General features: G+C 38.9%; 1 protein-coding gene across 3 annotated transcripts in view; it reads left to right on the top strand.

Moving 5' to 3' along the window:
- Ptpn20 (protein tyrosine phosphatase, non-receptor type 20) overlaps window positions 1–10,472 on the top strand; it is a 90,162-nt gene extending 79,690 nt beyond the window's left edge. For 2 of the 3 annotated variants that reach the window (XM_005348629.2, XM_013346823.1), the window contains 4 exons: window positions 4,246–4,580; window positions 6,245–6,460; window positions 9,146–9,208; window positions 10,146–10,472. In XM_005348629.2, coding sequence (XP_005348686.1) covers window positions 4,246–4,580; window positions 6,245–6,460; window positions 9,146–9,208; window positions 10,146–10,211 — 680 coding nt within the window. In that variant the 3' untranslated portion in view covers window positions 10,212–10,472. The remainder of the gene's footprint in view (window positions 1–4,245; window positions 4,581–6,244; window positions 6,461–9,145; window positions 9,209–10,145) is intronic. The other variant, XM_026779636.1, reaches the window with a different exon arrangement.
- Window positions 10,473–13,653: the final 3,181 nt, after the last annotated feature.

Genomic DNA, 13,653 nt, shown 5'->3' with positions numbered 1-13,653 from the left:
CACAAAAGTAGACACTGTGTAGGGCTCTGCCACAAATGTAGACCACTGTGGAAGGCTCTGCCACTTAAATTCAGAAGATGTAATGGTTGGTGGCAGTTGTGATGTTTAGAACCTGTTGCATTGCTCCAAAGCGTCTTAGGATTTTGAAGGAATGCCCTGCAATCCCTCTGTGAACTGTTTTCCTTTGGAGAGGCAGGCTTTAGCCTACTATTACACCTTAGCAGAGACTGCATAGAAGAGAACTAAGTAGAGATTGCTTCTATGTGAATAAGCAAGATATTAAGCTGGGTATACACAACAGCACTTGATTATCAGAGAAAAATGGTAGACATGAGATTCTTCTTGAGTAGACTCTCTTAGTTACTTTTCTATTGCTGTGACAAAGCATTATGACCAAGACAACTTATAAAAGAGAGCATTTAATTTGGGAGTTCATGATTTCAGAGGGTTGGAGTCCATGAACATCATGTTAACAGTCAGACCAGCATGAAACTTGAACAGTAGCTGAGAGTTCACACTTAATCCACAAGTGCAAGGCAAAGAAAGAGACCTGGGAAGTGGCATGGGCTTTTGAATTCTCAAAGCCTACCCAGAAACACACCACCTCCAGTAAGACAGGACCTTTTAACCTCCTGAAAACAGTCCCACACCTGGAGAACAGACATGCAAACTTAAGAGCTTATGGGGGTCATCCTCACTCAACCCCTCACAACCTTGAAGGCACAAATAAGTTCCATGAAAAAATTGTCTAAGTATCTATGATCCTCATTCCTGGTATACTGCTTTCTCTCCCTCGCTTGTACTTATGTTTTATGAAGAGTTCCCAAAGGGAAGCAAAGGGAGGGTTCCATGTGGCCTGTATTGTTTCCATAGATCTGCTGTGTCACCTGACAATTACACCACCATTTTGAGACATTTCTGAAGTGTAATTGTGAGGGAATAACTTTGGTTGGTGTACTTGGTTGTTCATTTTTTTCTTGGAGAGAAATGGTTGGAGGGTAAGCTTAAGTGAAGCCAGTGCTTTAACTGGGTGGATGATCAAGGCTTTGGAAAAAATATGACTGAAAAATTAGAAAGAGAAGGTCTAGGAAAATGTATGTAGCTAGAGCTTTCTAAATGAGCACAGCCCACATAGATCCTAATGTCTCATGTGAGCACTCATGAAGAGTGGCTTCAATAGGGGCAGTAGCCATGCAGATAGAATATTGTTCTATGGACAACAGTCATTTTCCCTGATTACCCTGCCACTTTTCAATAGCTCATGAAAAAACAGCCTACTCAGCATTGTTGGAGGTTATGTATGGATTCAGTTTTGTAGACTTCCTGCCACTTACCAAGAGCAACCATTGATGGGTATCTGGGCTTCCAGAAGCATTGGACCGGCACTGAGTCCCTGTCATGAAACCCTTCCTTGAGGTGGCAGGTTATAATTGAGCCACTTGCATCTGGAAGAGATAGTGATTTTTTTTTAAACAAAAGATAAATTTGCTCTGTATATGGATTTTTCTTACCTAGACACTGTGCTTTTTCCAAATCTACCTTCTGTAGACCTACAGAATGCCTTATACACCATCATGGGTGTGCCGCACAAAGGAACTTACCATTCTGGGGAGACTTACTTGATATAGTGGTTGGATACAGTGCTAAATAGGTGGCATTCTCTTCTTGGGACAGTATTCTCTAGGAGACTGTGTGTATACACAGTACCTGGCTAGGGTTCAGAGACTAAGGGGTACACACAGGAGCAACACCCCTCTAATAAGCCATCAGCACATTGTTTGCCTCCTGGCTGTGTGACTTCTCATTGTCTCTGTTGTGGTGGTGGTGGTGAGATATTTTCATTAGGTCATTGAGGATTTTGTTTATGCTTTGATCACATTCACTCTTCCCAGCTCTTCCCAGATCCACCCCTTCCCTTCCCACCCAGACTCATGTCCTCCCCTTCCCCATAAAGACCAACCTGGTCTGTCCAAACATTCTGGAATGTGTGGGCCTTTGTTGGAGCATGGTCTATGTCTGAGCACACTCTTAGAGAAAACTTCTTTCAGCAGCTATCAGTTGCCAGTAGCGCCTTAGCTAGGGGTGGAACTTTGCATCCAACTTTCCTCTCCATGCTGGCATTTGGTCTGACTTGGGCTCTCAGAGGTCTTATGTCTGCTGCAACAACCGCTGTGAGTTCATAAACGCAACTGCCTGCTGTATCCACAAAGCACGTTCCTGTTGCCCTCTTACATTCCTATGTACCCTCTTCTACAGTGGAGCCCGAGCCGTTGGAGGGAAGAGTGGGGTGTGTATGTTTCATTTAGGGCTGAACATTCATTCTGCAGTTTATTATTCTCAATTAGGAATTTTGCCCAATTGTGGGTCTGTGCATTGATCACTATCTACTATAAATGTAAGTGCCTCTGATGAGGATTGAGATATACTTTAATATATGGGTATAATGATAGGTCATTAGGAGTTGATTTAATACTCTGGCCTTTTAGCAGCCATCGTAGTAGGTTTTACCCTAGGGTCTGTAGTAACTGTCTAGTCATTGGTTCTGGGCCACTAATGGTTTCCAGTATAGGTTTCATCTTATGGAGTGTACCTTTAATCCAATCAGAAAGTAGTTGTTAACTTCCATGACATTGACCTTAAGCTGTTAACAACTCTCTTCTTTAATGTTATTCCAAGTCAAGTGGTGGCTTTCTGCAAAGCTGACTCTTTTCTTGAGAATCACAAAGCATGTAATAATTGCTTGGATTTGTGAAGCCTACAAGAGGCTGCATAGAATGGGACAAGTAGGGCAGGAGTTTGAATTGAGTACTTCTGGTTTGTATCTCTAAGCCAGACTTGGTTGAATTATTTAACACTTCTAATCTCCCTTTTCAATACTAAAAATGCTTATATAAAGTACATTCCTGTCAGTTAACAGCATGTACTGACTTTACTTCCATTTGAAAATATTTGTTTTTCTATATTTAGCAACAGATTTTCCTGTTCATCTTTATAAGAGAGTTCTTATACTACGTTGGAATTCAAGACAGACTCTGTCAGACTCCACAGACCTTGTTTGGTGACCATTAAGCATAGCTTAGTTGCTAAATGACTGCTCATGACATCCTGAGTAGTAAGAGAAGTAGCTGGTGAGAAGAAGACTGGCAGGGAAGGCCCTGAGCAGAACACACTGGTGCTTTTTACGTGGGAGCAGTGGTGGAACAGAGCTCCAGATGTCTGTGTGCAGTACATCAAGAGCTCCTGCACGGTGGAGTTTATTATGGGCAAATGCCAGTTTCCCTCTCGTACTTTCCAACAGTGTGAGACAAGTCCCATGCTATTTGGAGCCAGTACTTTTTTGCCACTTACCTTGTGTCTGTCTCAGGGTTTCTATTGCTGTGAAGAGACAGCATGACCACAGCAAGTCTGATAAAGGAAAAGCATTAACTGGGATGGCTTACATTTTCAAAGGCTTAGTCCATTATCATCATGGTGTGACATGGTGGCATGCAGGCAGACATGGTGTTGGAGAGGAGCTAAGAGTCTTACATCTTGACCTGCAGGCAACAGGCAGTGATCTGAGACATTAGGCATGGCTTGAGCATATATGAGACCTCAAAGTCCACCCCGCAGTGACACACTCCTCCAACAAGGCCATACCTTTTCCAACAAAGCCACACTTCCTAACCAAACCACTCCTTGTGAGCTTATATGGGCCAGTTACATTCAAACCAACACACCTTGTTTTGATTGGCACATTACCTCACCCAGTGAAAGCTGAGGAAGGATTGGAAAATACGGCTGCCTGGCTGCAATAAGGGCATTGGTGGAATTCCATTAATACTAGAATTTGTTGCTAAACCACTATCATGCCATTCTGTAAAAACTATGGTCTCTGCTGCCACATACGTACAGATTTCCCTGATTCTCAGGAGAATGCCACTCACTGTTGTCCCTGACAGCTGCTGTACTCAGTTGCAGAGTTGTCACCAGACACCCTTGGGTCTAATACTGCTGTATGTCACAGGTGCTGGCGCTGGTGACGGCTCTTGCTCTCAGTCTCCTCCTGGCTGTGTATTTCTCATGTCTTGCAAATAGGTTTTATGGAGGAGTGAATTTAAACATAGCCCCTTTGAAAAGAATCTTGTGTGCCAGTTTTTGAGGGGAGGGTCATGGATTTACCTATGTGGGATGCTTTATGAAGTCTGGATGGATTGTCTACTCACTCTTCCATATTTTCACCACATGTTTCTGTTTCTATAATAGATGATTCAACACGTGTTCCTCTTGGAAAAAACAAAAACTACATCAATGCTAGTTATATTAGAATAGAAAATGATGAAGAAGAGTATTTTTATATTGCTACTCAAGGACCACTGCCAGAGACTATAGAAGACTTTTGGCAAATGGTTATGGAAAATAATTGTAATGTTATTGCTATGATAACCAGAGAGATAGAAGGTGGAGTTATCAAGTGTCAGAGGTACTGGCCCATTTCTCTGAAGGAACCTTTGGAATTGAAACACTTGAGCATCCTTCTGGAGAACTGCCAGATAACTCAATATTTCATCATTCAAATATTTCAAATTGTGAAGAAGTCCGTAAGTCTTAAAATGCTGCTAGTAGATGCATGCTTTATGATAGAAGCTGCCATATTCCACTAGGGTGGAATAGGCACTAAGGGTATGCTGTGTTGCTTGATAACCCTGGGAGGCCTGTTCTTTTCTGAAGGGAAATGGAGGAGCCATGGATCTGAGATAGGGTAAGGGTTGGGAGGAGTGGAGGGAGATGAGGCTGCGGTCGGAATGAAGAAAATAAATAAAGTAAATAAAAGGGAAAATGTAACTGTGGTCAGTGGTGGTGGCACATGCCTTGAATCCCAGCATTCCAGAGGCAGAGGTAGGATGGTCTCTTTAAGTTTGAGGCCAGCATGGTTTACAGAAAACATCCCAGGACAGCTAGTGCTATTTAGAGAGACCCTATCTCTAACAGAAAAATAAAGGTAACTTTTAGCCTCTTTTTCTCTAAAAATGAAGCTATAAATTTTCACTTCTGCTTAGTCAAACTGGAGAGAAAAGAAAATGGAGAGGGAAAATGGGCCAGGGAGTGGGCACTAGATGGCCCTGTGGTGTGCTTCGGTGGCTTCTGCCCAGACAAGCGTGCTTACTACTGCTGGATTTCACCATACTCAGTGAGCCAGGAGATATCTGCATTTTCCCGTTCTTGAGCTGCTGTGCTCTGCCACAGTGACTGGATTCACATGGGGCGCTTTGGGGCTAAGATGGGGAAACCTAGTGTTTTACCTGAAGGTGGAGAAAAGGACGACTGGAGGCAGCATCACACCCGGAACGTGCAGGACTTAGATGAGGAGGAAAGGAAGCAGACAGTTTAAAAAGAAATTGCCTTAGGCATGCACATTACACACACACACACACACACACACACACAGTCCCATACACATAAAAGTTAAATGCTCTGGGACGTAAATTCATTCATTATCAAGGAACAATGAGAAATAAAGTGTGACTATAAACATAAAGCAGGGACCAGCTGGAACATACCCTATTTCTTCAAAAGAACATAAATTTAATAAGTGGTAACTGGGATGAAACACTCACAGGTGGGATTGTTGTTTGTTTTGTTTTGTTTTAAATAAAATTGCCACACTTAATAAGGTGCTTAGGATTTGTGACTTATGACACGAAGAGAGTTTTGAAACCATGTCAACCATGCCTAAGTTTGGCTACTGTACCAGAATGTACAGATTCTTCTGAATGTGTCAGCCTATTTTTTACTTTTAAATACTTTGAAATCTTGGTTTTTCTGAAGCCTCAAGATAGAGAAGAAAAAAGGTAGCTTAGGATTTGGAAGGCATACATACAAACCAGGCTCTAACTGTGGAAGCCTTGTGACCTAGCATTTACCTCCCAACCCTGGCCTCTAAAAATGATGATATAAGGATTAAATTAGATAACTTATGTGAAATTCCTGCCACATTACCTGCTGTGGATTAAGTGTTGAAGTCCTGCCTCCTGAGAGCATTTTTATTTTTATTGTTTTCATTATTGTGTTCTCCTTTTTTAGATGGAGAAAAGCTAACTCTGACAACTTCCAGAGTTTCTGTAAACATCAAAATTAGGTTCCAGTACTCTGAATGCTCTGTATACCAGTTTGTGTTATCTCCATCATCATTGTTGTTGCTGTTGTTGGTATATTAGACCTCTAATATAAGAAATCAATAAACCTCTCTGTGTCTCTTTAACAGACAGGAATGAGTCACCGTGTAAAACACTTGCAGTTCACAAAATGGCCAGACCATGGCACTCCTGCCTCAGCAGACTTTTTCATCAAATACGTCCGTTATGTGAGGAAGAGCCACATCTCAGGACCCCTGGTTGTTCACTGCAGTGCTGGTGTAGGCCGTACGGGGGTGTTCATATGTGTGGATGTTGTGTTCTGTGCCATCGAGAAGAACTTGTCAGTAAGTGTGTGATGACGCAGATGGACTGATGCTGTCTCTAAACACAGTTCTTAACAGCCTGGTGTTACTGCAAAACTGACTTGGACCAGTGGAGCACGTCAGATGCGCAGTAGCTTAGGAGACCTCATTCTCACTGCGCTTGCTGCAGGCTCCTGGGAATAGTGGGGAAGTTTAAAGCATATTATACAAGTAAATGGCTAGGATAGTGTGGAAAGGAATGGACACTCTGTAAGTGTGCATTCATTTTCTTCCTCTGTGTGCCACTTACGGCATTACCATTTTTCTAGGTGATTTCAATGAAGTGTGGTTGCTTTCCATGAACCAATCTGACATGCATGTATACTGAAAACATGTTGAGCTCGGATTAATGAGAGGTCCCTAGGCTTAACTGACAATTTTACTATATGCTTTAGATTTGGGTGACTTTATATAGGTCGCTCATCCTCTCTCAAATATCAGCTGTATTATTTTATGTTTTGTGATTTAACATTTCTAACTATGTGTATATGTGTGTATGTGCACATACATGCCAGGAGAGAATAAAGGGTTCAGATTTTTCTGAAGCTGGAGTTTACAGGTAGTTGTGATTTGTTCTACATGGGTACTGGGATTTGAACTCAAGTCCTCTGCAAGAGCAGTTTGCTCTCTTGAGCATGGAGCTGTTTCTTTAGCCCTAAAAGTCAGTTTTCTTAGTATAAAATGAGGAGAGAATTATACACAGGTGTGAGCCAAACATTAGCAATCCCTTATTATTTTTCTCCTAAACTGGGGTGCAAGAGACAGTTTGAGCTGGGCGGTGGTGGCTCATACCTTTAATACTAGCACTCAGGAGGCAGAGGCAGGTGGATCTCTGGGCTCAAGGCCAGCCTGGTCTACAGAGTTCCAGAACAGCCAAAGCTACACAGAGAAACCCTGTCCTGAAAAACAAAACAAAACAAAACAAAAATAGGAAACTATGTAACCATTTTTATGTCTTTTATTGTTATTTAGAGTTAGGATAAAAACCCTTAAAACATTGAAAGCAAACTAGTTCTTGTCTTGAAGAAGCATTGAGTTTGTCAAATATTCTCAGCAAACTTTGTTCTTTTCTTCTGTTTTCATCTTGTATTAGCTGCTAACCTTGTTAATTTGCTAACTTGTTAAGTAATTTGTTAAGCTTGACAAGATCACAGGATACAATATCAATATGAAAAAGTCACTTGCATTTCTGTATTTCATTTTTATTGCAATAAGTATGTGAAAAATGAAAGAAAAAAAGTAAATTTACAATTTACTCAAAGAAAATGAAATAGAATAAGCTTAACAAAACAACATGATTCAGAAAATTGTAGAATACCTAGAAAAGAATGTAAAAAATTAATAAATGAAGAAATATATAGTATGTTCATGGATTTGCTAAATTCATGAAAATTCTGGAAATTGTCAGTTCTCCCAAAAATTCGTATATAGACTGCAGGTAATTTTTACCACAATTCCAGAAGCAAGCTGTGGTAACTAGTTTTATGTCACCTTGACAGTGTTAGAGACATATCTTAGAAGAAGAAATCTTAACTGAGCAAATGCCTCCATAATATTGGCCTTTCTTGAAAATAATCTTTCTTGAGTTGTGATGGACATAGGAAGGCCTAGCTCATTGTCAGTTGTGCCATCGCTGGGTAGGTTGGTGATGGGAACGAAACGAGGAAACCCTAGTTCCAGCCTTGAGTTCCTGCTCTGATTTCTGCCAGTGATTTACTGTGTATGACATGGCACTGTAAGCTGAAATAAACCCTTTCTCCTCAAGATACTTGCTTTTTATCACAGCAATAGAAATCCTAACTAAGACACAAACTAATAATAAAAAGTATATGTTGGAAAACACAGATTCTGAACTGGCTAAGGCAATTTTGAAATGTAAGAATAAAGTGTAAAGAATAACTCTATCTAATATTAAATATTTTATGGGGTTAAAGTGATACAAAGGTTGATACTAGCAACAAAATAAGACACACAGATCAATGGAACAAACTGCAGAGCCAGAATTCTCCAAATGATTTTAAATAAAGGTGTCCCAGCAATTCTGTGTAGGAAGAATAACCTTTTCAACAATGGTTTGGGAACAAATGGCTATTCATACCCAATAAATAAATAAATAAATAGGTAAAATAAATCTTAATTAAAACTTTATACTTTATACTTATTAAATTATATTATAATTTATATTATAATTTAAATTATATTATACTTAATTAAAACCTTATACTTAAATGCTCAACATAGAGTGTAGCCTTAGGTATATAAAAAAATCTTGGTCCCAAAAGGTCAAAAAATAAGGTGGATAACTCTCAAGGGATAAGACCTAAAGATGACCTCTGGGTTCTAAATGTACGTTCACCTGCACAGCATATGCGAGCCCGTGCTGCTTTCGGTTCTCCCTGGTAGCACAAAGGGGGTCGCCTTTTGGGAACACTCTTTCTTGTAAATGATGGCTTCCTTCTTCCCCGTGAGAAGTCGACTGAAACAAGTCCTTCCTAGTCATCGGACTGTGCTTTCAAACACATTGTGACTGGGAAGGAGACCTTTCTGGTTACATCTTGACGTCCCTTTTCACTAGAAGGACGTATAGAGTGCTCACTTTTGTACTCTACATATGAGTTGGCATTTTTCCTCTGTCTGGATAATTCAGTTACCACCATCTCATTTCAGTTCAACATTATGAACATAGTGACCCAGATGAGAAAACAGCGTTGTGGCATGATCCAAACAAAGGTAGGTGCTCCTCTCATAAACCTTAATAAGGATAGCCAAGACACAGATTAGTGTACTGCAGCGCTTTACAGTTCATAGTGCTCTTTTTACCTTTGTGATAGCATTAATTCTTAACTTTGGTGGAGTTGTTTTGCTCTGATAACCTCGATGAAGTACATTAGGTTTCCAGCAATGGAGTCTACTCATGGGTTACTTAGAGAACAAGGGGAGGACTTGGCAATGAGACTGGAATCACAGGCCGTGACCACATTCTGTATAAGCAGTATATCAAATGTTATTTCTAGGTTTCTAGACAGTAATTTGAAATGTGTACCTGCCTCTATCTATCTATCTATCTATCTATCTATCTATCTATCTATCTATCTATCTATCTATCTATCTATCATCTATCTATCTGTCTGTCTGTCTATCATCTATCTGTCTGTCTATCTATCCATCTATCTATTTCTCACCTGTCTGTCTTTTGGTTATTGACACATTGTAAAAAGATATTTTTTTAATATCACAGATTAGTTTGTAACCACTAGGAGAAACAAAGAGAATATTTATAATAAAAACAGTTGCCTCTGAACTGATATGTATGCTATATATAAAATGTATATATAATTAGGGATATATATATATATTATATAACCGTTGTATATATTTGAGATGTTAGACTTACATGAGAGCCTTAGATTAGCTAGAGAAGACATAAGGAAAGGGATGTTTCATTTCATTCTGTTTAGATATTTGTCTGCTAAAGAATCCTACACCAAGACATTTATTTTGATTAGTTATGTTCTTCATATTTAAATACATACTTGCTTAAAGAAGCTCTCAAGGGTTTGTAGACAACATTTGATCTTTGAGGGGAATTTTCTCATGTTACAGCTGTGTACTCCCTAAGGAGACCTCGGCTTCTGGTTGCTTAACCATGTCGTTTGTGTGTGCGCAGGAGCAGTATCACTTTTGTTATGAAATTGTGCTTGAAGTTCTTCAGAATCTTCTGGCTTTGAGTTAAGAAAGACTCCGCCTCTCACTTGAGATTACCAAGAAGCTTGTGCTGAAGGCGCCGCTGGCCGTGCACTTTGCCCTCTGATTTTCTCTCTGAAATCTCACTGAAGGCAGCATCTTTGGGCACAGAGCGAACTGTTTTCACTTGATCTTTCTGGACAATAGCAAAATACCCACCCATGTTTTTCAGTGGAGCAAAGGTTACATAAAATAACCTCAGCTTAGCTGTTTGGGTTAAGGGACTTTAGAGTTCAATAAAAGACTGAAATACATTGATTAAGCTTTTATTTGGAAAGGTGGCCAACAACCTCAGAAGATTTCCAAGCCTTGCAAGCCTTACTCTGGGAGAACATGGGACTAACAAATGGTAGGTTCATATGTTGACCTCTCACGGGCATTTTGCAGGTATTGTCTATGGTCTTTAGAGAAGCTAGGGTCCATATTCTCAACTGGCAACTGAATAACTCAAAAGGACTCTAACTAGGATGGATTGACTTTCAATATAAATGGTTTTAGTGTCCTATACTTGCATAGTCCCAGAGTGCCCTAGGGATTTCCATGAAACAGCTACCTTCCTGGAGCAGCCAGGTCCTTGTCCTGCTGCCCTGAGAAACACCTTATTGGTGAACAGAGTTCCTCTTCTCCCTCACGTGAGCACACCAGTGAACAGTCCCAAACAAAAATGCTTGTCGATCTGTAAATTCAGTGGAAATGTTTGTCAGGCCCAAACTTCTTTTCTACCCTGCCCTAACAGTTAACACACCATTCTGTCTGCTTTATCAGAAGCAAGTATTATATGGTACTTGCCTCTTAATCTTTAGCTAGCAGATAAACTTTAATGTAATGATATTGCTATGGTTTTTATTACTTGTTAAACCAATTTTTTTCAAACTAAGATCTAAAAAAAGCTTCATTTTCTTTCTCTCTCCCCCCTTCATTCTCCCCCCTCCTCTTTCTTTTTCTCCAGAGGTCCATTAAGTTGTTTGTTTCCTCTGTAGAAAGATTTAGATTCTGGACATTCGAACTAGATTTTGGAAAACTAAATTCGTAGTTATGAAAGTGAAACTTTTATATTCTTGCTAAAAACTTCTGGCCATTATTATATTCATCATATCAGGATTCTGCCTCAGACAGTTATAGTGATTCTTTGGTTAAGGGGTTTTGGTGATCAGTCAGTCATTCCTAATTATAACTCATAAAGCAATTGATAAGGGTATTGTACAGTCAGTTCAGTAGGATAAGAGCTGTGAATCATACTGAAAATTCCTAAAATTATAAATCCTAAACTTTTAAGAGGTTTATTGCTTTGGTTAAATGAATACTTGAATTGGTTAAATTAGAATTGATAAGTCTCATTTTAAAAATAATTATATACCATATATTTGACATTAACTCAAGTTGATGATTATAGCTATTTATACTGTTTATATGCATAGTAATCTATGTAGAACGAAAATATCATTTTGATTATTGGTTTTTAATATTTGCATCTGCAACTGTATTTTCATTCTGTTACTATAAGATAATATAATACAGAACAATGTTCCCAAGATGGACTGTATGTTATTAAAAATATTTTCTATATATTGCCTGAAGTATTTTTATTTATCAGGATATTGTGATTTCATGTCTTGATGAGCATACCTTTTTTAAAAATGTGTTTCATTATCTTTACAGCTGGACTATTTTGAGTTCTCCTGGATATAAGTAATAAACATGGGAGTAGTAATTGGATTTGTTTTGATTTCGTTCTTGAAGGTTTACTTCAAGGTAGAAACTTGGGGTTGACCGGAACACAGCTAGTAGTGAGTCACTTTCCACCCAGGGTGGGAATATGCAACTCTCATTGGCAACTTTGTGAGCGTGTGAAAGCTGATTTAAAGAAAGTTTAAAAATATTTATAAATAAGCATAGATATTTGTTAACTTTCAACTTTAAATAAATATTTTAATGACACTTAAGTGTTGACCAAGGCTTTTCAGAAATAAGTACTACATTTTTATCCTCACACTGCTCCTACTAATTTGTTTTTCCTTTAGACTTTTCACTCTAATTCTCTCTGTATCATTAACTTCCAATGCAGTTCACATTTATGACTCAAGCCATTTCAGTGATTTGTTTTATTGAAAAATCTCAAAGGAAAACACCTTGAAAAATCTAAAATGAAATTTCCATTTCCTATTAGTTTTTTTAAACCCTGGAAAGACTTAATTTTCCTCTGTGTTGTCTTGAGATTTGAAAAACTGAAGGAGAAGAGTTGGAATGTGTCCACTCGGCAAAAATGGGTCAGTGGACTGGGGAGGGAAGATGGATGGCTCAGACCACTCGGTCTCTAGCTGTGACCCAAAAGTAGGAGTAATGGTGTCATTATGAAACAGCCTGCATTTGATGGTATTGTAAATGCTATCCGTGCAGCTGTCATCGCTGAAGGCTTAACATGATAATGAACAGTTTTTAGAAAAATCACATTATATTTGAGGGTGGAAAAGGAGAGCCCATTAACAGCCATCAACACTATCGCTGAGGAGTTAGCTGGTGATAGTGTAAGAATACAAAGTACGATCATTGCTAATAATATTGGACAGTTAAGACAAAATTACTTGTTTGCCTCCATAGAATTATAATAGTTTACTGGAAATAATACTAGGAAAGATATTACAAAGTCAGACTTCAAGGTACCTTCGTAAAATTTAATTCTCTATGATTTTTCAGCTACCTCATAGCCTGCTTTTATTTGTAATATTGTAGCCTCTTTCACTTGTAAATTACATTCTATAGCTGCTTTGTGCTGTAATAAAAATGACTGGGTTAATTCATATTATCAGGGATGGTGTGGTTCTAAGATATTTACTGCCTGGCTCATTTAAAGAGGAGTTTTGCCTGCTCCTTCTATATCATCAATAAAGAGATAAAAATTTTTTTTAAAAAGTTGTACAAAATGGTTTAATCAGATGTAGGCATGGTGGCATATGCTTTAATCTCATAAACTCAAGAGGCAGAGGCAGGTAGATGTCTGTGAGTTCAAGGCTATCCTGGTGCACATAGTGAGTTCTAGGCTAGCCAGGGCTACACAGTGAGACCCTCTTTCAAAAACCAAAACAACGTAAGATTAAACTTAATAAGAATCGAGCAGTTAATGACCATGCTCTAGATGACAATAATTTCATTAAAGAGAAGATTATTTTGAAAAAGAAAATTAATTGGGATGGAAGGAGAGTAAGCAAATATGGTGGAAAAGTCAAAGGGATTTGAACACTTATGATTCTGGGCAGGAGTGTAGCTCAGTGGTAGAGCATTTCCTAGCATGTGTGAGGCCGTGAATTTGATCCACAGCACACACAAAAAAAGAAAGCGAGCAATCAGTGTGCAGAGATATGAATCAGTGGACACAATAGAGTTGTCAATTACAGAGTCATACATTAAAATCTTTAAGCTATTATTTATTTTGT

This window comes from Microtus ochrogaster, chromosome 6, assembly GCF_000317375.1.
Source record: "Microtus ochrogaster isolate Prairie Vole_2 chromosome 6, MicOch1.0, whole genome shotgun sequence".
Taxonomy (NCBI): domain Eukaryota; kingdom Metazoa; phylum Chordata; class Mammalia; order Rodentia; family Cricetidae; genus Microtus; species Microtus ochrogaster.
This window is presented reverse-complemented; position numbering and strand designations above follow the sequence as displayed.